Genomic DNA, 22,518 nt, shown 5'->3' on the forward strand with positions numbered 1-22,518 from the left:
TAGGTTTGTCAAAAAAGGGAAAAAAAAATCAAACATAAACGGGATTAAGCCTGTAATAAGCCTATGCACCAGTGAGCAGGGAAGTCAGTAGGGGGAGACAAGCCCTGCGCAGTGGGGCTGCACTTGGCAGCCATGGCGAGGAAACCCTGACAAATGGCCTGCTTTCCCTAACAAATGACTTACAAGAGGAAAAGAAATAGAAAGGCTAAATAGGATGCGAGGAATCATCAAAGCAAACACAGCTCTGAGTGCTCGGCGACAATGAGGAACCTGATACTCTGCCTTCTCCTGGGGCTCTTTAAGCCGTGTTCAGATTTGCTTCCTCTTACTGGGATCAAACACTCCGAGAACAGCCCGCAAGCCAAAGCCACTTGGGGAGGACAGTGTTTATTTCAGGTTACACCTCCAGGTAACCACTGAGTCAGGGCAGGGCCTCAAAGGCAGGAACCTGGAGGCAGGAATGGAAGCAGGTTACTACAGGGGGACACGGCTTGCTGGCTTTGCTCCCTCTGGTTTACGCTCATGCCTGGCCTGATCACGGGTGGCACCACCGACAGTGGTCTGGACCCTCCCACATCAATCAACAATCAGGACTGTTCCCCACAGACAGAGCGATCTGGCAAATTGGCAATAAGGGTTATTAACCAGGACAGTAGGAATCTGGTGACGCTGGCTAAAAGTGTTGTCTTGTTGCAGCTGGATGGATGGCAGTAGGATAGCAGGTTGAAGATGTCCTAAAACTGATCATGGTTTTCATTGTAAAAATTAAAATATAAATTACACCCCAAAAGAACCCACAAGAAACAGGCTAAGTGGAATCGTGATGATTAGAGGGTTTCAACAGATCGGTATCGGAAATCTCCTAGGAGACAAGCTTCTGGGCGTGTCCTCAAGGGAGTTTCTAGATTGGGTTAAATGAGGTAGGAAGATTCACTCTCTATATAAGGTGCACCATTGCCTTGGCTGGGCTTCTAGGCTGAATTTAAAAAAGAGAGAGAGAGAAAGCCAGCAGCACAGCCGCAGTCTGTCTCTCTGCTTCCTTCGGTTCCTGTGACCAGATGCCTTAAGCTCCTGTTGCCCCGCCTTCCCTGTGGTGATGGGCAATAGCCTCGAACTCAGAACCAGAATAAACCCTTCCTCCCTCACATCGCTTTTGCTTTGGCACAGCAAGAAAAGTAACTAACGCCGAAATTGTACAAACTCAAAACCAAACATAGGAGACACGAGCAAAGAGGAAGTTGGGGTGATGTTTTCTCTTTGGGCACAGGAGTGAGAACCTGGGAGGAATACAGAGAGAGTCTCTTCTGAAAATGGCAGTGGCCAGGCTTTGGCTTTAGACATAAGCCACTACCAGGAGCTTTGTTTTACATATTTATTTATTATTTATTTATCTATCTTTAAGATGTGGGTTCTTTTTTTTAAAGATTTTGTCTTAAGCATGTGTGTGCATGTCCTTGTGTGTCTTTGTCTATATTTTCAGATATCTCTAGAGGTCAGTAAAGGGCATCGGATCTCTTGGAGCTGGAATTACACACAGTTGTGAGCTGCGAGCTAGCCCTGGGAACCAAGCTCAGATCCTCTGGGAGAGCAGTGCTCTTAACCACTGAGTCAGCTCTCTGTTTTGGTTTTTCAAGACAGGGTTTCTCTGTGTAGCCCTGGCTGTCCTGGAACTCACTCTGTAGACCAGGCTGGCCTTGAACTCAAACTCAGAGATCTGCCTGCCTCTGCCTCTGGAGTGCTGGAATTAAAGGCGTGTGCCACCACCTCCTGGCTTCTATGGTGGCTTTTAACCAGTGTGTTTTCCTGTATTTGTGGTGTATATAAGCATAAAAAGAGTCTGGAGGCCAGGAAGATGGCTTAGTGAATAAAGGCACTTGCTGTCAAACCTGACCTGAATTTGATTCCCTGAACCCACACGATGGAAGGAGAGAACCAACTCCCTAACTTCCTCAGTCTGTCCTCGGATCTCCACACGCATGCCATGGTAGGTGCCCAACCCTTACTCCCTCACCCCTACTCCCTAACCTCTAACAAAACAAATAAATAAGTATAAAATAATGTTTAAAAATTAAAAATGTCATTGTAGAGTTTTGAGTTTTTTACTTTTTAAAGATTGATTTTTATTTATTTATTTGTGTGTGTGTGTGTGTATGGGGTGTGTGTGTGTGTGTACCACCTACATAGGAGTGCTGGCAGATGTCCCAATAGGATGTCCCTGGAGTAGAAGTTATAGGGAGACTTGTAAGTCACTTGATGTGAGTTCTGGGATCTGAATTCAGGTCCTCTGCAAGAGCAGAGGTCTTAACTGCGGAGCCACCTCTCCAGTCCTTGGATTTTGTTTTAAGGAGGACCTTCGGACACCTTAAACATGCAGAGTCCTGGTCTCACCTCCCAGCGATGATGCAGTGGGTCTGAATGAAGATCAGCTTTAAGCAACTAAGATGTTTAACAATAACAATAATATCTAACTTTTGGAGAAAGGAGGTTATATATGAATTTCAGACGTTTGCCTTTTTTTGTTTTTGTTTGTTTGTTTTTACAACACTCATATTGCTGTGTGGATGCCATGCACACGCTGGCAATCCCAGCACTCAGGAGGCTGAGGCTGGAGGTTCATGAGTTCCAGGCCTCCTCTTTGACCTCCTAGATCAGCGCAGACCTGTTAGCCTCTCTGGTCAGTGCTTCTGGGCCAGCCTCCTCTCTGGCCTATGAGCTGTCTGCTGTATCCTCTGGTTCCATTGCCACGTCACCTTCTCTGAATTCCCTTAGTCATCCAGCACGTTCTACCATTCTCTAGTTTATCTCCTTGTCCATTTCCTGTCTCTCTCCACTCCCACACGGGATGTCCTTGCTGAAGAGCTGTGATCTCTCTTGTTCCCTTCCTGACTAGCCGTGGCGCCCACGGCAGTGTGGAACAGAGTAAGTGTTCTGTAGACTCATGAATGGATGGATTGAATAGGCAAGGACAAATGACTACTTAGAATCGTCTCTCTAGACTACTAGCACCTCAGAATTTGCGGGGTGGGGTTGCAAAAGATAAAAGAGGAAAAAGGAGGGGTGCTGTAATGGATCAGCGTGTCTTGCCACCAATTGTCAGGAGTTCAATCCCCACAACCCACATGATGGAAGAGGAGGGAACAAACTCTTGCAAGTTATCCTTTGGTTGCCACGTGATCGCCTTGGCAAGAGCGTGTCCCCTGTAGACATACCCACACATATACAAAATAAATGAAGATTTAAAGGGGTTGGGGCAGGTGAAGGGAAAGAAACAAAACGAACCCGTCAAGCCTTCTTCAATTGGCCTTTGTTTACTGGAGCCCAGAAACCCTATTGGCGCTCAACTCGGGCGCGATGCCAATCACGACCAGTAGGTGGCAGAAAGGCACCATGGCTGAAGCATAGACTAAGCAGTTTACCTAGTACCTGAGTTGATCTAAGAGCCATGCTTGCTGTGCGTGTGCAGGCCTCGCTGAGGAATGGAGCCAACCGAGGACAGTAGACGTTAATCCCTGGCTTTGGCACTGGCTAGGGGTCCCAGGGAAAGCTGCTTCTACATATGGATAGGAAAAAGCCCAGAGGACTTCTAGGGCCGTAGGTAGAGCCTGGATCTGCAGAGATCCCAGACCACCTCTTGTAGCTCCAGTAACCTCCACCCACTCTGTACCTGTGCCCACGGCAGGACACGGGTGAGGGCAAACCTCCAGCCCGCTGCCTCCTGCAAGCCTTCAGCTGTCCTTGCACAACCCGCAGCGGTTCGCTGGCGCATCCTCTCCCAGCCTTGTTCTGGCTGTGCGCCTGTTCCCTTCTGGGAACACGAAGCTCCTCCTGCCCCCTTTCTCTTCGTGATGGCCTTGGTACTTGAATCACTGGGAAGCACATCTGAGGAAAATGCTCCTTTTCCTCGCCCCAGATTCCCTCAGCCTGCTCGCTACAGCGCTCTACAAGGGCTCCGATGCACCACTCGCCCTCCACCCTGCCCTGCTTGGCCTGAGGGCACGCCCGCTTCCTGCATAGCTTCTAAGCCTTCTCATCCATAATGGATTTTGCTCTTGAAATTCAAAACATGATTTCTCACCCTAAAATGAACCCTCCTTCTTCCCTTTGTCCCTTCTCCCTGCAGCTTTCCCTCCTGTTTCCGCTATAGTACGTCTCCCTGAGAGACTGTCTGTGCTGGGATCCCTCATACTCCTCGGACCCCCGAAGCCCATCAGTGGCCTCGGAGTTCGCCGTTTCCTCGTCTCATCTCACCTCTTACCTCAGCAGCCTTGGGCACAGCCGAGCATCCTTTTCTTTGTTGTCTACTGTTACAGGCAGTAACAGTGCTATTGTGGAAACAGAAGGGAAGGCCGCAGGGAGAAGGGACCAAGGGAAGAAAGAGTGTTCATTTTAGAGTGAGAAATCATGGTCTGAATTTCAAGAGCAAAATCCGTTATGGGTGAGAGGCTTAGAAGTCATTTGATCCCAGAACTGTGGGGGCCACCCAATACCGACCCCTCTCACTCTCCCATCTTCATCCTTAGAGACTGGTTCTTGTAGGGTCCACTTGGAGGCCTGTGCATCTTATCACACTTGTTGGGGCAGAGTCTTGATTTCCACCCACGTAACCCACCCTCCCCTCTCTAGTCATGAAAGGGCAGCCCTGGCCCTAAAACCCTGAGGTCTGATTTTACTTCCCCTTATTTCCAAATCTAGTCTGGTAGTCTCCCTCGCCATTGAGGGGTGTTACGGTTGCTCAGGGGAGGCAGATCACAGTCTGTGATGGGGTCTCCAGGCATTGTTCTCCATGGAACCAGAAGGGATAAATTCCAAGGATCTCTGGTCCAGCCTGAATGAAAAGTTCCAAGGGGGCTCTGGTCTGGCATGAACGGCCAAAGTGTTACAGCTCTCCGAATGGAAGCCCGTGCAGGGCAGGTGGCTGGGGTCTCTCCTGCTACTGCTACCATAGCAGAGCCAGTGCCAGCGGCAGCCGTGGTGGCGGGTGGCGAGCAGCAGCATGCATCCCAGAACCACAGCATGAGCTGCTAGGCAAGCCAGCTGCAGAAAGTAGCTACCTTGGACAGTGAAAGGCGAGGAGCTGCTCTGGGCAGCAGGGATCCACAGCAGTTGTAGTCGGGGTACTGAGCCCCACCTGCTGGGCGGATCCAAAATCCGGTGAAGAACATACTTCAGGAGAGAAAACTCTTACCCAGAGCGTTACAGCTCAATAAAACGGCCACTCCCAGACAGTTCTTGGTGAAATGACTCCTGCACTTTATTCCATGTGGATAGGGACCTTACAAACATTTTGGGAGGAGGGTAGGAACCAGGGGTAGGTGCTCCTCATTGGCTCAGTCCAAGATGCTAGGGATACTCTATTTGCAGGGGGAAGGACTTCAGGTGTTATCCAGACATGACTGATTGTCGTGGCCCTCTCAGTGGGGTGTCCAGCTTGACAGGGAGCTGGCCCCATGCCTGCCTGTCTCAATTCTGATATTCCCCAGGGTTCGAGCCTGCTCAAACTGACTAGTTCTGGTTCTGACTAGTTCTGACTAGTCTGGTGGCACAGCCCATTGGCCCAACACCCATCCCTTCTTTTTATTTTTTTAAGATTTACTTACATATTTTTAGGTATATGAGTGCTCTGTTTTCATGCACACCAGAAGAGGGCATCAGATCCCATTATAGTTGGTTGTGAGCCACCATGTGGTTTCTGAGAATTGAACTCAGGACCTCTGGAAGAGCAGCCACCGCTGAGCCATCTCTCTCCACCCCTTCTCTAACAGGGCTGAGAGAAGCCTCCTTGCTGCCTCTGTGTTCACTCCTGCACTCTGCCTTCATCTGCTCAGAATTAACATAAGAACCCTGACTTAGCAAGATCCTTGTTGGGCCAGCCTGGACCCTGCCCCTGCCTCATCTTAACCTCCCGCCCCCACCTGGCTCACTAACACAGGTCTTCTGGCCTTTACTTGAAGTTCATCATCCTGACCTTAGGACTTGCTGTTTACCACATTGGGACCTCTTGGGTGCACCCTACACTTCCCTACACTTCCCCTGGGCTCCGGGCAGTCACCTGCCCCTGCCCTGCCACTGCTGCTCACTCCCTTCTCTTCCTCTTTCATTTTCTTGGCAGGACTTAGGCTCCCATGTCCCTTTGCGGGACTGATGGTGCTCTGTCTTTTCTTGCCTGTAAAGTAAAGCTTCCCCTCTCATATTGAACATGGGTCTTTCGGGTCTAGAACAGCACTGAGGGATGGATGGATGGATGGATGGATGGACGGATGGATGAGTGGACGGATGGATGACTGATGTCTGATGGATGGGTGGATAGATGGATAATAGATAACAAATGGATGGATGGGTAGGTAGTAGATTGCTAGGTGAATGAATGGATGAACAGGTGGATGAATCATAAGTGGATGGATGGTTGATGAATGGATGGATGGATGATGGACAGACGGATGGATGATGGACAGATGGACAGATGAACGAATATAAATATTCATAGTCCTAGATAACTACACCCACAGAACAAGCAGAACACACCAGCTAATGCATCTAAGTAGTTTTTTTTTTTTTTTAGTTTCCTCAAAGCCCAATCGTATCTGCACTTTGAAACTCCTTGGATAGATAGAGATTAATGTTTCCACTCCTAAGTTGCAAGCTGTGGAGAGGTCAAGTGAGCATCACACTGTCCTGAAGGCTGAGCCTTGCCCACACTCATGGGAGGGGTCTGCAGCCCACAGCTTCCACTGGATGTCTGGTGGTGGGGGATGGTGGAAGATTCCCTCAGAAGGTGGAGCTGGCTCATGACACAACTTGAAGGTCTTGAAAGCCTTGGCAGAGACTGTGAATCCCAGAAAGCCTCATCAGAGGAAGTTTAGAAAGCACACAGGAGGTAGTGGCTTTGCCCAGTCACTCCCTCTTCCCCACACACTTCATCCTGAAGCACTCCTAGGTACCCTTTTGTGTCCTTCCCCCAGGACACAGTCTTTTTTGTGATTAAGGTTCCTAGCTCATGTGTCAGCACAAGTCCGACCTTCTTTGTCTCCCCCGTTCCCCATCGAGATCCTATTGTCTTGGGAGATTGAGAGCCAGAAGGGATGGCAAGTCAGCCACCCAAGACAGTCATCTGGAACTTCAAGCTTACTCAAGAAAGATAACCATTTCCGATATATAAAAGGGCCTCATCAGTGCAGAAGAGGCCAGGCCTCACTTCCCCCAAGGACCAACCCCATAGACCTCTCACAGTAAGCTTTCCCCAGCGGGCATATCATACCAGGTGTCTGACTCCTCTCCCTTCTGGCCATGTCTGGGCCTAAGGTACTGTCTCCAGTAGGCTCCTGTGGAAAAGTTGCTACAGTTCAAGGAGTTCATAGGGCTCCTCCCACCCACGTCCTCTGGTGGTGAGTCCTGATTTGGGTGGAGCAGGGTCCCCAGGGCAGGGGCTCATCTGAGAGACAATCCTGAGAACTGGGGAGCTATCACAAACCACCAGAGACTGTAAGGTTTGGGATATAGCACCAGGATCTAGATGGGTCCATAGGCTGCTTGATTCTACCCCCACCGAAGCATCCACACCTCAGCTGGTACAGCTGCCCTGGAACCTCTGACATATCCGAGGAGAGGCAAGATCTAGTCAAGCATAAAGAAACCCGTGCCAGAGTGAGGTGAAACCCACTAGGCCCTACTAGGGTCAGGTGAAGAGCCTGCTTCCTAGGCTCGAGTTTCCCAAGCTCAGCTACCAGCTCACATTGGCAGGCCCAGAGTCAGGAGAAAGCCCCCTATGGCTGCCCTCCATATCCTTCCCCCTGGACACCTGAGTTGGGGGCTCATGGCATCATAGACAGTTGTGATCGGGAAGCCATTGAAGGTGGAACTCATGCAGCTGCTGTAGGCACCCATGTCAGGGAAAATTAGCCAGTCGCCCACATCCAGCTCTGGCAACCGAACCTCTGTCGAAAACAGCCGGTCAAAGGCATCGCAGGTGGGGCCATAAAGAGTGCAGGGGAAGAGGCGGGGCTCCGAGGGGAACTCCTGCAGGGAGAAGGAGGAGGAGTCAGAGAAGGAAGAGGCGGGGCTCCGAGGAGAACTCCTGCAGAGAGGAGGTGGGGCCAGAGAAGGAAGAGGCGGGGCTCCGAGGAGAACTCCTGGTCGGGGGAGAAGGAGGTGGGGCCAGATAAGGAAGAGTCTTGCCTCCTTGCTGCGATGTTAGACTTGGCGCTGGGGGGACATATGGGCATATGCCAGCAAGGACAATACTATTCAACTACTGGGAACAATGACAGAGTGGCTGTTCTGTGCCGGTGTTTAGGACATACACAAAGGCCTGTTGTCCTGGAGCTTGCAGACCAAAAGCGCATCACACATACATACTGGGGACCCGAAGACTAGGTCTCAGAGACCACTGCACATTGGAGTCACCTGGGGAGTTTTAATGATGAACGGATGCTGGGTTCAACCCGAAGATTTACATCTATTTCTGTGTATGAGGGCGTGGCCAGGTAGCTTCACAGGGGGCTCTGGTGTGAACGGGGCTTGAGAACCCACTACTCCCCAAGTCTCCTGCATCTCCAGCATTCTAGAGTTCTAGACGCACACACAGCCGCAGCACATACGGAGATGCACACAGAAGCACCCGGAGCTGATCAGACCCATGCAGCCTCCACAGACATGTGCCGACACAGGCATGAATCATCGGGTGTGCCCTAGGAAACACATACAGCTGTGCACATGCAGTTACAGCCATGCCTAGCATGGCGACCTCCAGAGCGTGGGTGACCTGAGACCCTGACTCTTGGGACAGAGGCTGGTCATAGAACACAGAAGGCTCCCTTACCTTCACCACTATGGGTATCCTGGGGACAGGTTCCCTGAGGAAGATTCGGAAGGCGCCATAATGGCCCTCATTGAGGTAGTATGCCAGCTTCCTGTGGCCTCCTGGGAACAGAATGAACAAATGAGCTGTGCTTGGCCAGGTCTCCCTAGGGAGTCCCTTCTCCCTTGGGCGGGGTCCAGGCCTGCTGCTCAGTGCTGCAGAACTCCTGCCTTGTCTTAAGGGTCTTTCCCACCCCCCTCCTGCCATAACATGGGCCTGTACCAGTCCCCAGTGCTCTCTGCTCCCCACACAGGACCACTGAACAGCAATAACTGGGATGGGATGGTCTGTTTTAAGCTCCTCATGTGAGGAGTGCATTTATTGGGTACCATGACTCCTGCATTACAGTTGGAGAAACTGAGTCTTGCCAGAAGTCCATGGGAGTAGGCAATAGGCTAGGATTATCCCTGGACACAGGTTTAAATTCTTGGACTAGGTTCCTGGGCACCTACTGTGTGAAGCAGGACAGGAACACTGGTGTGTATTTGATGTTTTACTTCAGGACATGCTAGTGTGTCCATTTTCTTCCTTTCAGGAATGCTCTTGCATTTCCTTCTTTTCTTCCTTCCTTCCTTCCTTCCTTCCTTCCTTCCTTCCTTCCTTCCTTCCTCCCTCCCTCTCTAATTTACATGGTGTTGGTGGAGATTGAAGGCAGGGCTCTGCTTTTGCTAGGCAAATGTTCTGCCACTGACTGATATCTGAAGATCTTGACTTTTGAGAGAGACTCTTATCATGTAGCCAGGATGGCACTGAAGTTTGTGATCTTGCCTCAGCCTCCTGAGTCCTGGGATTGCAGACATGTGCCACCACACCCTGTTTTATTTTGTGTTCCTGTTTCTTTGTTTGAGACAGATTCTCATAACCCACACTGGCCTATGTAGCGCAGGCTTGTCTTGAACTCATGATCTGTCTCTGCATCCTGAGTGCTAACATTACAGGTGGGAAGCAGCACATCTGGTCTCTTTGATATTCTTGATACTCTGGCATCTGGGCTCTGAAGACACAGAGGAGTCTGACCTTCCCAGGCTAGCTAATTCTTAGAGTCAGCAATTGTCCACACAGATGGCCTCCTTCATGTACAGCCACCAGACCAGAGCCCAAGCAGCCAAATGCTTCCTTTAAAAACTTTTTTAGATTTATTTTGAATGAATGTTCTGCTGATATGTGTGTCTGTACACCACATTCATGCAGTGCTCACAGAGGCCAAAAGAGGGCGCTGGAACTGAAGTTAAAGATGGTTGTGAGCCACCACATGGGTACTAAGAATTGAACACAGGTCCTCTGCAAAAGCAAATGCTCTAACCTGCTGAGCCATCTTTCCAGCCCTGCTGACTCACTTCCTGAGCTATGCCTGTACCAGCCACTTTCCTGGTGTTTGTCACCTGAGGATCTGAGACCACAGTCATCCTTATACTTTTTGAAACTGATGAAATCACCCAAACCAGCCAGAATGAAGCCTGTTTCACATGCCCAACCTGGCCAGCCATTCCCTCCCTTGTAACCACAATGGAAGTGGAGTGTGGTGTCTCACAACTGTCATCCCAGCACTCAGGAACCTGGGCTAGGAGGGTCGCCACAAGTTCCAGGCCAGGATGGACTACAAAGTGAGAACTCACCTAAATAATAATAATAGTAGCAGTAATAATAATAAAAGTAGCAGTAGGTTACTTTGGTAGAGAATTTGCCTAGACTACACAAAGCCCTGGGTTCGATTCCAGTACCACATAAATCCAGTCATTGATTTACCCAGTCATTGTAGTGCACACTTATAAACTAAGAGGCAGGAGGATCAGCAGTTTCAGGTCATTCTTAGCCTCAGGGCTGTGGTGGGCACAATGGTCCTTGTGTTCACAGACCACTAAGGAAACCCGGAATGTTAACCACTCACTGAGGTGTGTCTCCTCAATGGTGGAAATAAAAAAAAAACAACACGCCTTCCATCCCGAAAGCTGTGACAGAACATTGTTCCTGACCCAGTGATCTCTTGCTATCTGTAGAGGCAGACCTCACCCAAGCCCCCCAGAACGTCTATTCCAGAATCTTTAGCTCTCAAGTCAACAGAGTCCACCCTTAGGGGAGATGTCACACGTACTTTTGGCCTGTTGACCTCTATGCTATCTCGGACTGAGACGATACCAGATCCTAGGTCTTAAAGCTGTAGAACCCACCCTCATGGTCACACACACTTTGTAAAGGAGTTTCTACGTGGTCACACCTTAAGCTATATTGTGCACCTAGAATTGGAATGATTGTTGCCTGGAAACCTTTTTCCAAATGCGATTGTGTTTAAATATACCAGTAAACCACCTAGGATTAGACTCCCTGAAGTCTGATCCAGGTTGTCAACATCAATTGGAACCGAGTTTTCATTCCCACCTCTCCCTTCGCTGCCTGCCTACACCTGAAGAGACCCCCCTCACGTGGCAAGGCCCAGGTCAGTCTAGACTACACTAGGCCTATCTCCACAAGCAAATATCCCAGTGAAGAGGCTGGCCATCTTTTCCTTCCCCATCCACTTTGGGTGGATGATACACGCAGGGACTGCTGTCTCTGGGAAACTGTCAGACTTTATCCGAGGCATGTCTCTGTGTATGTCTTGCCATAGCTAATTAGAGCAAATCCTTAGGACAAATCCTGGGTGTGCTGAGAAACCATGTGCAACCGTGACAGCAACACCAGCTGCGGATGTCCCCTCCCTCTGAACACTGCTTCTATTGATGTGACTCAGATACGCACATGGCAGCTTTCCATCCCACATGGTCTTGTTACAAGTGCCCCAGACACGACCACCCACCAGCCTGCTCTTCACAGCCATCTTAGCTTGCTTTCACATTGCTCCCGAACCTGCATTCAGGATTTCAGTCAGATTCTCTTAACATCTAGACAGTCGGCCGCCACTTGGATGCTGACTCTGAGTATAGACTCTGATAGTTTCCTTTCTCCTCCCTCCCTCTCTAGCCCCAGCCCCAGTGATACCTGGATCGATTCTGGGTTGAGTTAAGCGTGATGCCAGGGGCGAAGCGCACCTACCCTGGAGTCAGAAGGACCCGGGCCAGCTGCACTGTTCATGAGCTGTATAGCCTTGGATGATCCACTGCCCTCTCTGAGTCTCCATGTCTACACACATTCACTGAGGGTTACCCAAAGCTGTCTCACAAGACTGGTGAGCAGGCCTGAGGCAAAATATGTATTTCAGCTGTCATTGATTTCTGCATATTGACAGCTCTTGCTTCTGTGGATGTAACAATCTTCCAAATCCTTGTAATTATCTGTGGTGGAATGACGGAAGACCGGTGTGCTACACCCCGTACCCTCCAATGAGACACTTCATCAGAAGAGTAGGGGAGAGGATCGGACTGACTGACAGATATTTGCACTCCAGTGTCACTCCATCCAGATCAAAGAGCGCTAACCCAGTGGATGTAGATCTGGGAATATTCTCGATTTTGCCATGAAAATATTTCTGGGTCATTGTCTGGGAACATAGCAATCCTACCTTCCTCCCACACTCAGAGACAAAATAGTCAAAGAACTCTCCAGGGAGACACTGTAATGAGTGTCAACAGCTACTGTCACCAGAGGATGTCAGCCTCGGGGATGCCTCAGCGGTCAGCAGTCAACCATGAGCTAGCCATTGTGGGAACATGTATATTCTGGAACTGCCACTTGGTGCACTCCAGGGTCTGCTCCTGATTGACGGGGTTTAGACACTGGGTGTCTAGGGACTCATGGGTTATACCTTGCAACTGCTCCCTCAGTGCAGGGTAGACTTACACAATACCTAGAAGAACACCTTGGTCTCTGCCCTTCATCTCCCTTTCTTCTGAGCAACAGTAAACAGTGTACAGACAGGGCCAATCCCGTGCCCAGCTCTAATCTCACTTCCTAGAAGTAGGTACCCAGGACTCACCCCAAACCCACTGTCCAACCTCTCCCTGAGTCCTGGGGACACCCGGACAGTGGCTACACACCTGGCTCCAGGGAGGCCTTCTTGGCGATGATGCTCACAGCAGCTGTGCACACAGACTCCGCATAGAAGCGGCCAGGCTCCGCAATGACCTCGACACCGGTCCCCTCGGGGAAGTACTGGGCCAGGGCAGCGTTGACCACTCTTGCCATCTGTGGTGACAGATCCCGTCTCTACTGTATCCAGAGTCTAAGCAATGGACCTGACCACCCTCCCTTCCCTGTGTCCCTCCCATAGCCATGCGGAGAGAAGAAACAAGTAGAAATGAGGCTGGGAGAGGCCAGAGCGCACAGCCAGAGCACAGGCTCTGGCACCCTTTGGAATGTGACATTGTGGATAACTGGAGCATGGTCAGCAGAGACAGGATGTTTGCTGAGGCTAAGGGGTCATGAGCTCCTACCAGGCATAGCCAGGGTCACATTAGCACAGCTAACGTGTCTAAAGGAGGACACAGAGATGCTGGAGAGACTGCTCAGTGGTATAACCCTTACCCTCCTCATGCCAGGTAGGAGATGAAAAAGAAGGGGGGATGGGAAGAAGAGGGATGGGGATGGGAAGGAGACAGGATGGGATGAAGAGGAAGAAGAAAAAAAGAGGGAGGGGAAGGATGAGAAAAAAGAAAAGGAGGAGGGGACGGGCGGTGGTGGCGCACGCCTTTAATCCCAGCACTTGGGAGGCAGAGGCAGGCGGATTTCTGAGTTCGAGAGTTCGAGGCTAGCCTGGTCTACAGAGTGAGTTCTAGGACAGCCAGGGCTACACAGAGAAACCCTGTCTAAAAAAAAAAAAAAGAAAAGAAAAGAAAAAAGGAAAAGGAAAAGGAAATAAAAGAAAAGGAGGAGGAAGAGAAGAAAAAGGAGGAGGAGGAAGAAGAGGAGAAGGAGGAAGAAAAGGAAGATGAGGAGGAAGAGGAGGGAGAAGAGGAAGAGGAGGAAGAGGAAGCCATTGTCAGATGTAACTTCTGATTTTGTATCAGAGATGTGAGGCAACAAAAACAAACACGATAAGAAGCAGGCACACACACTCAGACACTCACAGCCATGCATGTAGTCAGTGAAGACGTGTACCAAAGGCAAACCCCAGTGCCCACAAACAGATTCCCAGTTACACAAGGTTACTATGTACAAACACACGGGTGTGCACACACACTTGACCCTGCACCTCAAGCGGCTACACCCAGACTGCTATTCATGCCTTGGGGCCATCCGTCTCACCTCCTCAAATCTGGCTTCGGAGCCCTCAATTCCTGGGAACCCCGCTCCAAGATCCAGGAGGCTCATGTGGTGGCCAGCTTTGCAGCCCATGTCAAACACACTACGGCAGTGAGCGATGGCCTGCCTGTAGCTCTGGGGCGTATGGCAGTCAGAACCCACGTGGAAGCTGAGCACCGCCATTGATGTGGAAGACACACAGGTGGAGACTGAAGTCAGTGTGAGGAGAGATGTTCCAGGGAACACCCACCCAGGGGCTTCAAGACTTGCCAGTGCCAAGATTGGCACCCACAGAGGTATGTGGCCTTGGTCACAACATGTGTCCTCAGGGAGACGCACATCCCATAGTCATCCTATCAGGGCTCAGGACAGAGTGACATTTTCTCCCAGCTGCTCACTCCCAAGCCTCTGTTAAAGGGGCTCCTGCTCTCTTACCTAGAGCTCATGTCGTTAGAGTCCCACAACCCTCTGCCCTCTGAAGATAAGCTGAGTAACCAGTTAGATGGGATGAAGCGTGTGAGGCATTCTCGGAGACGCAAAACCTGACTGGTTAGATGGCCCACAGTGTAAAAGTACTTGCTGCCAACCCTAACTACCTGAGTTCAATTCCCAAAACCCACATGATGAGAGATGAAAACTCATTCCTAAAAGTTGTCCATGGCATGTGCACACACACACATTTATGAAAAAGTAAAAAGTTTAATTCAAACATTATTAATTTTTAAAATGTAAGGGGCCATAAAAACACATAACTAATTAATGCAATTTTTTTTTGGATAATACCTCATATAGCACAAGCTAGCCTCCAATGTGCTATATAGCCAAGGGTGGCCTTGAACTTCTGACCCTCCACTGCCACCTCTGGAGTTCTGGAGTGCTATGTCCCTAGCCTGACCCTTTTGGAGACCGTCTCCTGTTGTCAGCCTGCCCTTGACTTCGCTACTCTCCTGCCTCTGCCTCCCTGAGTGCTGGGATTCCAGCTGAGTGTCCCCACACCCAGCTCTCAGAAAAAAATAAAATGAATACAGGAGGAATGAAATGTAAAAATTTCAGACAGAGACTGGATCTGTAACAGTGATTAGACCCCAGGGGAAAATAGAAAATCAGCTACACCAATCCTGCCTTCATTTAAAATTCCAATTTTTCTCATCATGGAGATTTTGCATTTGTTTTGACTTTTTAAATACTGTTTGAAAATGTTACATATCTGGAGTGTTATGTTTCTTTGATGTTGACTTCAATTTCATCCCCACGGCCTCACATCCTCTAGGCTTAGAAAACACACAAAGCAGAGGTGTCCCCGAGTCCTTGGCAGCCTAGGGACAGCAATAGAAATGGAGACAGGGAAGACCAGTGCTCACTTACGAGGCCCCCACCACAGCCAATCCCAGCTCTCTGGCCACCTGGAGCAGGTGTCCACATGCCTCCAAACAGGCTCCAAACTTGGTGTGCAGCGGGAAGGTGCTTCGACTGCCCTGGGTCTGTATCCGGAGGACTAACCTGGAGGCAGAGGGAGGATGGCAGGGGTGCACAGGAACCCTGAGACCCTCCAACCTTCCCACCTGTCCCTGCCTAGTTTCTCCCAACTACTCAGCACTAGAGAGCAAGGAGTAAGCACATATGCTTACAGAATCCTGTCGGGCAAGTGCAGGCAGGACAGAATCACATCGGTAAAACTTTCTGAAGAACCAGAGGTATAGGCTGGGCAGTGTGGTTCACGCCTTTTAATCCCAGTACTTAGGAGGCAGAGGCAGGTGGATCTCTATGAGTTCGTGGCCAGCCAGGTCTACAGAGTGAGTTCCAGGACAGCCAGGGCTATAAAGAGAAACCCTGTCTCGAAAAACAAAAAAACAAAACAAAACAAAAAGAATCAGAGATATTATACAACATATGGCTTATGAATTGGAAATGCAATCCTTGGTCTAACTCTAGTGTAAGTACTCCTTCTTTCTTTCTTTCTTTCTTTTTTTTTTTTTTTTTTTTTGGTTTTTGGAGACAAGGTTTCTCTGTGTAGCCCTGGCTGTCCTGGAACTCACTCTGTAGACCAGGCTGGCCTCGAACTCAGAAATCTGCCTGTCTCTACCTCCCAAGTGCTGGCATTAAAGGCGTGCGCCACCACTGCCCGGTTTGTAAGTACTTTTTCTATGATATCATGGATGTCAGACCATCTCATGCTGGGCTCTGTCCAGTGTCTATGCAGAGACAAGGTCTTCTTGACACTAATGTGTTCAGAGAGGGCATTGGGCCTTCTAACCAAACCCTTGTGCCTGCAGTCCAACACTCTTGTTGCCCAGAGTTTTTCTTGGGGCTACCTTCTACCTGGCTACTGAGGCCCAGGTCCCTCGGTCGGGGTCCCTCAACCCACTGTTTCCAATTGAACCTCTGTCATCTCACCTAGCCCCAGGGTGGTGCTGGGCCAACTTAATCAGCTCCTCCTCACTGTCGAAAGTCAGAAGCTGCACCCCACAGCTGGCTGCGTACCGAATGTGGGAGATGGCCTTGCAAGGGTTGGCGAAGATGATTCGTGAGGGGGCCACACCCAAGTTCAGCACCTGCTCTAGCTCCCCCTGGGGTGGGAGAAAAGCCAGAGTTAGGGCTACCTGCTGCTCCCACTTTTCCCAACTCTTTGGGGACTGGACCTTAGCCTGAACTAGTGGGAGAATCTTCCAATGAGCCTCTTGTGGAAACAGGTCCTTCACTGGGAGAGCATCAGGTCCCAAAGAAACCCTAGACAAGTCTCCCTCAGTACCTGAGGGTCCTCCAGCACCTCTTACCCTGCCTTCTTCCCTAAACCTCCCCAAGTCAGGGGCTTTGCTTCTATCCCCGCAGCGTCTGATTCCCATACACCTCAGCGGTTTGGCCACACACTCCTGGTTCCCAAGTGCTCTCTTGGCCCTTCTAACTTCTCTTTCTCTTCTCTTCCTCCCTTACTCCTCTTCCCCCTCCCTCCCCTCATGGCCTGGTCTATTCTGCAGGCCATGTTCAGTCTGGACTCTTCCAGATGCCTCTGGTTGTCCTCTCCCTCCATATCTACAGTAAAACCCTTCTCCTCAACTTTACCTAGGAATGGTCGTGTCCTCTATTTCATTAAGTGTTGGTCCCATTTTAAAGAGGGAGAAACTGAGGCTCAGAAGGGTGACTGGCTATGCCAGGAAGGGACCTGTTCCCTAGTTCATGTTGTTTGATCTTGTCACATAGCCAAGTACAAGGCTGACCGTAGCAATTTACTCATTTATTCATTGAAAAGCATCTGAGGGAATGGGCTATACCTAAGTTGGTAGCTTGCTTTGCATAGCATGCACAAAGCCCTAGGTCCAATCAGCACTGAGAAACTATGTTTGGGAGGACCAGAAGTTTGAGGTCATCCTAGGCTACGTGGTGAATTCCAACCTGGACTACATTAGACTCAGTCTTAGAACAAATGAAAACCACCAGCAGCAACAACAAAGTCTCAACACACCAGGCACCATCTTGGGGGCCAGGGTCCCCCTTTCTGATCTCCTGACCATTGGTAGTATTTCTTCAGAAAGTGACAGGCGGTGGAGAGGTGATAGGCAAGCTGACCCATGCTCACCTGGCTGGCACAGTCAAAGCCGGTGCCCAGGGCAGCCAAGACGAGCAGCAGCCAGGGCCTGTTGTTGCACTTGACTGCATAGAAGGGCTGGACTCGGGGCAGGGCCTGGAGGAAGGTCCGATGGCGGCTGGCCAGCACATCCAAGTCAGCCACCATGAAGGCGTCATGGCGGCCCTGTTAGGCAAAGACAAGAGAAGGAGATGGGGGGGTGTTAGGTCCTGAGGCCTTTCCACCTATGACAAAATCATTACCCTTCCTCCGACTTTCTTTTCCTTTCTTGACAATTCACTTCGAGTTTTGCTCATTCGTTTGTGTATTTGTTTGTTTGTTTGTTTAGACAAGCCCGTGCTATGTAGCCCAGGCTCCCACAGTAGTCTCCTCAATGCTGGGATTACAAGTGTACACCACCACATCTAACTCATGTCTTCTTTTTTAGGACCAGGAAAAACAGGCTCGAGGACACAAAGCAAGAAACTGACAAAGAGAAGATTTGATTTTCTTTTTTCTTTTTTGTTTTGGGATTTTTGGATTTGTTTGTTTGTTTGTTTGTTTGTTTTAGACAGGGTCTCTCTATGTAGCCCTAGCTGTCCTAGAACTTGCTATGTAGACCATGCTGACCTTGAACATACAGAGATCCACCTGCCTCTGCCTCCTGTGTGCTGGCAAAGAAAGGATTTGAACTCTGGTCTTTTTATCTCTTGAAACAGAGATGCAGGAAGGCAGCCATTTGTAAAGCAAAGCTGGAGAGAGATGACTTCAGCCTCAGATGATGGCTTGGTTGAGGGTAAAACCCTGAGTGCAGGGAAGAGACGCTGTAGGGACAACAGCGTTCCCTCAGCAGAGGCCCTGGGAAAGCCGGGACTGATGGCCTCCCAGTCTGAGACAGGAAGCCTTCTTGGGTACCAGTAATGACCAGTAATGGAAAGGGTGAGACTTACCCTCCCTCCTTACCCTCCCTCCTTACCAAGATGGACAACTCCTGAATCTTCTTCAGGACCAGCTGCCGGGCAGATGTCTCTGGCCCCAAGGTGATGGGCTCTGATGGCCATGGGGTTTCTGAGACTCCCAGAGGCTCCCTCCTGCCCTCAGAGGGGGTGTTCATCTCTGAGACTCTAGTTGAGGTGTTCACCGGGCACAGCTCTGGCATCATAGAAAGGACAGATCTATGGACCCAGTCTCTTCCTTCTGTCTCTCCCATAGCTAGGCTAGCCAAGTCACTGGAGCCTGGGTTCCATTAAGCCTCCCTAGTCCTACTGACAGTCTCAAGCTTTACAATAGGCCACTGATGGCACATGGCCAGAGCCACTGATTGCAGGTGACAAGCAAGCTACACAGCCATTCCCTTAGAAGGGAGTGTGTGAGTCTCCTCCAGGCCCTTCCCACACATTCCCACTCAAGATGAGGAATGGAGACACAGTAGAGCAGTAGAGTCTGACTCTAGATCAGTCACAGGAGAGTGAGAACTGTGTCCCACAGGGAAAGAAGGGGACTTGCTGCAGGTTGGGTAGTTGGTGGCACTTGGGTTCCCTGGAACAGTCAGAGATCCCTCAGACTAAAGTGGGGTCACTGGCACCCATGGGGCTTCTGGTCTGTAGTAGGGACTGTGTCCATGACTCTTTCCCGAATAACTCACCCTATTGCCGTCGTGATCTGCTTCCTCAAATACAGTGCAGAGAGCCCAGACAATGGTGCTGTCCGGGCTTCGGGGTAATATTTGTGAGGAAATCCAGTCCCAACAAGATCTCAGGGTACAGGACACCTACCTTCAACCCAAACCTCCAGGTGGGATCACACCTTCCAAGGCGTGCACTGACAGGTGTTCAGAGTAGACGGGGACACCTATGGAAAGCAAGCACTGGCCACCTTCAAAATCGGGAGAGCCCAGAAACCCTTCTCCCTCTTCCCCTCTTCCCTAGAGGTGTCCAGGTCACACCATAGAGCGGGTAGACCTCGATGCAGAATCAAAACCCCAAACCTCTAATAACAGGCGGCCCTGCAGGCTGGAGCACGTGCTGGACTCTCATGGCAACTCTTGCTGTCTGCTGCCTATTTAAGTGGGATGGTAAGCCTGTCCATGTCGCTCCATCTTGTCCCACCTACCTCTCCTAGCCCTCCCTTTCCGTGAGAGCCTCTAAGGTCTGTGACCCGAGGTCCCTCCCAGGATGGAACCGCCGCCTTGGGACAGGGCCAGCTCTAGGATGTCAGCTGCCACTTCTGAAGGCTTACACTCCACCTTTAAGCTACAACCCAATAAGTCCAAACAGTATTTCAGCAGAGGATGGATGAGGAGTAATCCTAGTTATCAAACATGTCACACCCTCCCTTTCTGGACCAAGTGAGTACACCAGGGACCAGTGATGGAAGGACCCAGGTCTTCTTATCACAGGAAAGCTAGAGACATGTTTGGTCTTAACCCAGAGATGAACCTATGTATTAGTTTCTTCCTTCAGCCTGTCTCCTGCCTGCAGCCCTTCTGTGGCCCTCCTTCTGCAGGATAGCAGACAGCAAAGTCTGCCATCTCACTCTAAAAATGTGGCAGTGGGTATATCAGTTGACTGTTCTGAGCTTCAGCTTCTTTACCTGGAAAATGGGACCCCAGGAGACAAGAGGAAGGATGAGTCTGTGAACTAATAACCATGCAGGACCTTGGCGCCAACACTACTATCTAGATGACCACTGCTGCAGAATGCCCAGCCTGATACACACACGCAGACAAGCACACACATGTCTTTTGAGGTCATAGAGCCTCCTGTGTTGATAAAAATGAGGGAAATAGTATGCTTTTCCCAACCCACAGAACCTGCCATCCTGTTGGGATCATGGGAAAGAATGGATGGGCCAAAGATAGACTCTGAACAGGAGACTTCAGCCACTGCCCAGCAAGGGCGGGCTTGCGTAACAGGCTTTGGGTGGTAAAAAGAAGATCTCATGCCAATAAAATTAATGTGAAGTTGTCCAGGGAGCTAGATGTGTTGTTCAATTTTATATTTTAATGTTTGATGTTTTGTCTGTGTGGAAGGAAATTTAGTAATCATTACATCTAGGATAAACATTAGAATTAACAGTTGTTTTCTGGGAGTGCTTTGACCTTGAAATCTTCGTAAAAAAAAAACAGTGGTTGTTTCCTATTATCTGTAGAGTTGTTTTTCTGGAGGAGCCTTACAGCCTTTTGCATGGCTTTGGCTACGAGATGGTCCGGGCACACCTGGATCGTCTTGCATTATTGAGTACTGCAAACTGTGCATAGCAAGGACTGAACTTGCATGGGTGTGATGTTTTCCTTCTGGAAACATATGGATTAGATTAAGGGCTTTGGTGTGAAGAATTTGTTTTACAAAAAAAAATCAACTTTTGTGTAACAATCAATAACTATGCTTTTGGGCGGCTGTTCAACATTCAGTCCACAGAGCCTGGATCTTCCTGTTGCCAGCAAGGCCTTAACTCATTCTAGAGTTTCCTTCTCTGATAGACCCGAGAGACTCAGAACACCAACGTGTCTGCATGTAAGTCCACACAACCTATGCATGCTTGGTGTCACAGAGGTCAGAAGAGAGCTCTGCATGCCCTGGAACCAGAATTACAGATGGTTGTAAGCCACCATGTAGATGGTGAGAATTGAATCTGAGCCCTTGGCAAGATTAGTCGATGCTCTTAACCACTGAGCCATCTCTCCAGCCTCTAAATATGGGTTTTTTAATAAGTCATAAAACATACATGAGTTAGCAGAATGAAATAACATATCATTCTGCCATTAACAGGGTTTGACCTTTTAAGCTCACATATGACCAAATAAAGGGCAAAGGTTAGATTTTATCAGTTTATGAGTAACACAAATTCACAATCACAAAGCCCAGTGCTTCTTGGCATCAGGAGATGTGGGACTTGCTTCCTGCCTAGCTTTGACTTGATGTTGGTATGCCATAAGTAGTCCTTTGACTTAGGGATATTATTTTATACTTCATACCTTAGATCCCATGGCTTCTTGGCTTTGGGGCTAAGAGTAAGTGTAACATTGAATCTTTTTGTAAAAGATGTATTTATTTAAATGTGTGTATATTTACTTAAACATTCATATTTATTTATTTGTGTGTCAGTATTAGTATATGCATGCATGTGGTGTGTGTGTGTGTGTGAGAGAGAGAGAGAGAGACACAGAGAGAGACAGAGAGAGACAGAGACAGAGAGAGACAGAGAGAGACACAGAGAGAGACAGAGAGAGAGAGCAAGTGAGCTTGGGTGTACATAGCTATACAGGTATGAGGTTCTGTGCAGGTGAAGAAGCCGGAAGATGTTGGATCCCACAGAGCTGGAGTTGCAGACATTTTCAGGGTGCCTGGCTTGAAGTCCAGTCCTCATGGTATACAACAAACACTCTTAACTTCTAATTCATCTTTCTGTCCCCCTAATCTGAATCTTAGACCTCAAGAAGCGTTGGATGGTGACAGGTGCCTAATAGCAGCTGGCCAGCACGTCCCCTTGGGCATTAGACAGGGTGAGGATGTTCCTGTGGGAGAGAGCTGGTGATCTTCAGCTGAGAGCCTCCAGCTCTTTTCTCTCCCATCAGGAGCCAAAGCTCTCAGACTCCCAGGAACTCAGGAGTCCAAGCCAGGACGACAGGGGGAGCCTAGAGCGGGAGGAGGGTGCTCAGTGGATCTGGGGAGGATTCCTTGTCACCAGGGCCTCCTGAATTCCACTCTCAGACTGTGGTAGAGTTGAATAAAGCCTCCAGCTTGTGATTCTAGACAAGAAGGTGAAAAAGACCCCCATTTCCATGGAGATGCCATCTTTTCCTGCCAGGTGACTCTGGAAGAGCCTGTCTCTAGCTCTGCAGCTCCCCTGCTAGACCCTGGGCAGGTGCTTTTGCCCCGAAAGCCTCAGTTTCTGACTATATGACAGGAAGGCCCCAAGGATGGGT

At 49.6% G+C, this 22,518-nt stretch overlaps 1 protein-coding gene across 1 annotated transcript; it reads right to left on the reverse strand.

The window, feature by feature from the left end:
* Positions 1-7,294: 7,294 nt before the first annotated feature.
* On the reverse strand, positions 7,295-18,705 carry LOC114614124 (ornithine decarboxylase 1-like). The gene is made up of 9 exons (XM_028759570.1): positions 18,568-18,705; positions 17,604-17,777; positions 16,424-16,596; positions 15,395-15,529; positions 14,033-14,198; positions 12,826-12,973; positions 8,816-8,916; positions 7,796-8,013; positions 7,295-7,319 (listed from the first exon to the last, which is right to left on the reverse strand). Exons 1-9 carry the CDS (start codon positions 18,703-18,705, stop codon positions 7,295-7,297), a joined length of 1,278 nt encoding a protein of 425 aa, XP_028615403.1.
* Between the last annotated feature and the right edge of the window lie 3,813 nt (positions 18,706-22,518).

The sequence above is a fragment of the Grammomys surdaster genome, unplaced genomic scaffold (genome assembly GCF_004785775.1).
Source record: "Grammomys surdaster isolate TR1022 unplaced genomic scaffold, NIH_TR_1.0 126313, whole genome shotgun sequence".
In the NCBI taxonomy this organism is placed as follows: domain Eukaryota; kingdom Metazoa; phylum Chordata; class Mammalia; order Rodentia; family Muridae; genus Grammomys; species Grammomys surdaster.

Excerpts from the sequence above, each read along its gene's own strand:
- LOC114614124 (XM_028759570.1), bottom strand. The coding sequence starts at position 18,705 with ATGAACACCCCCTCTGAGGGCAGGAGGGAGCCTCTGGGAGTCTCAGAA. Across the intron at positions 12,974-14,032 it reads CCGAAGCCAGATTTGAGGAG|ATGGCAAGAGTGGTCAACGC; the intron begins GTGAGACGGATG and ends CTGTCACCACAG. Across the intron at positions 8,014-8,815 it reads GGATACCCATAGTGGTGAAG|GAGTTCCCCTCGGAGCCCCG; the intron begins GTAAGGGAGCCT and ends TTCTCCCTGCAG.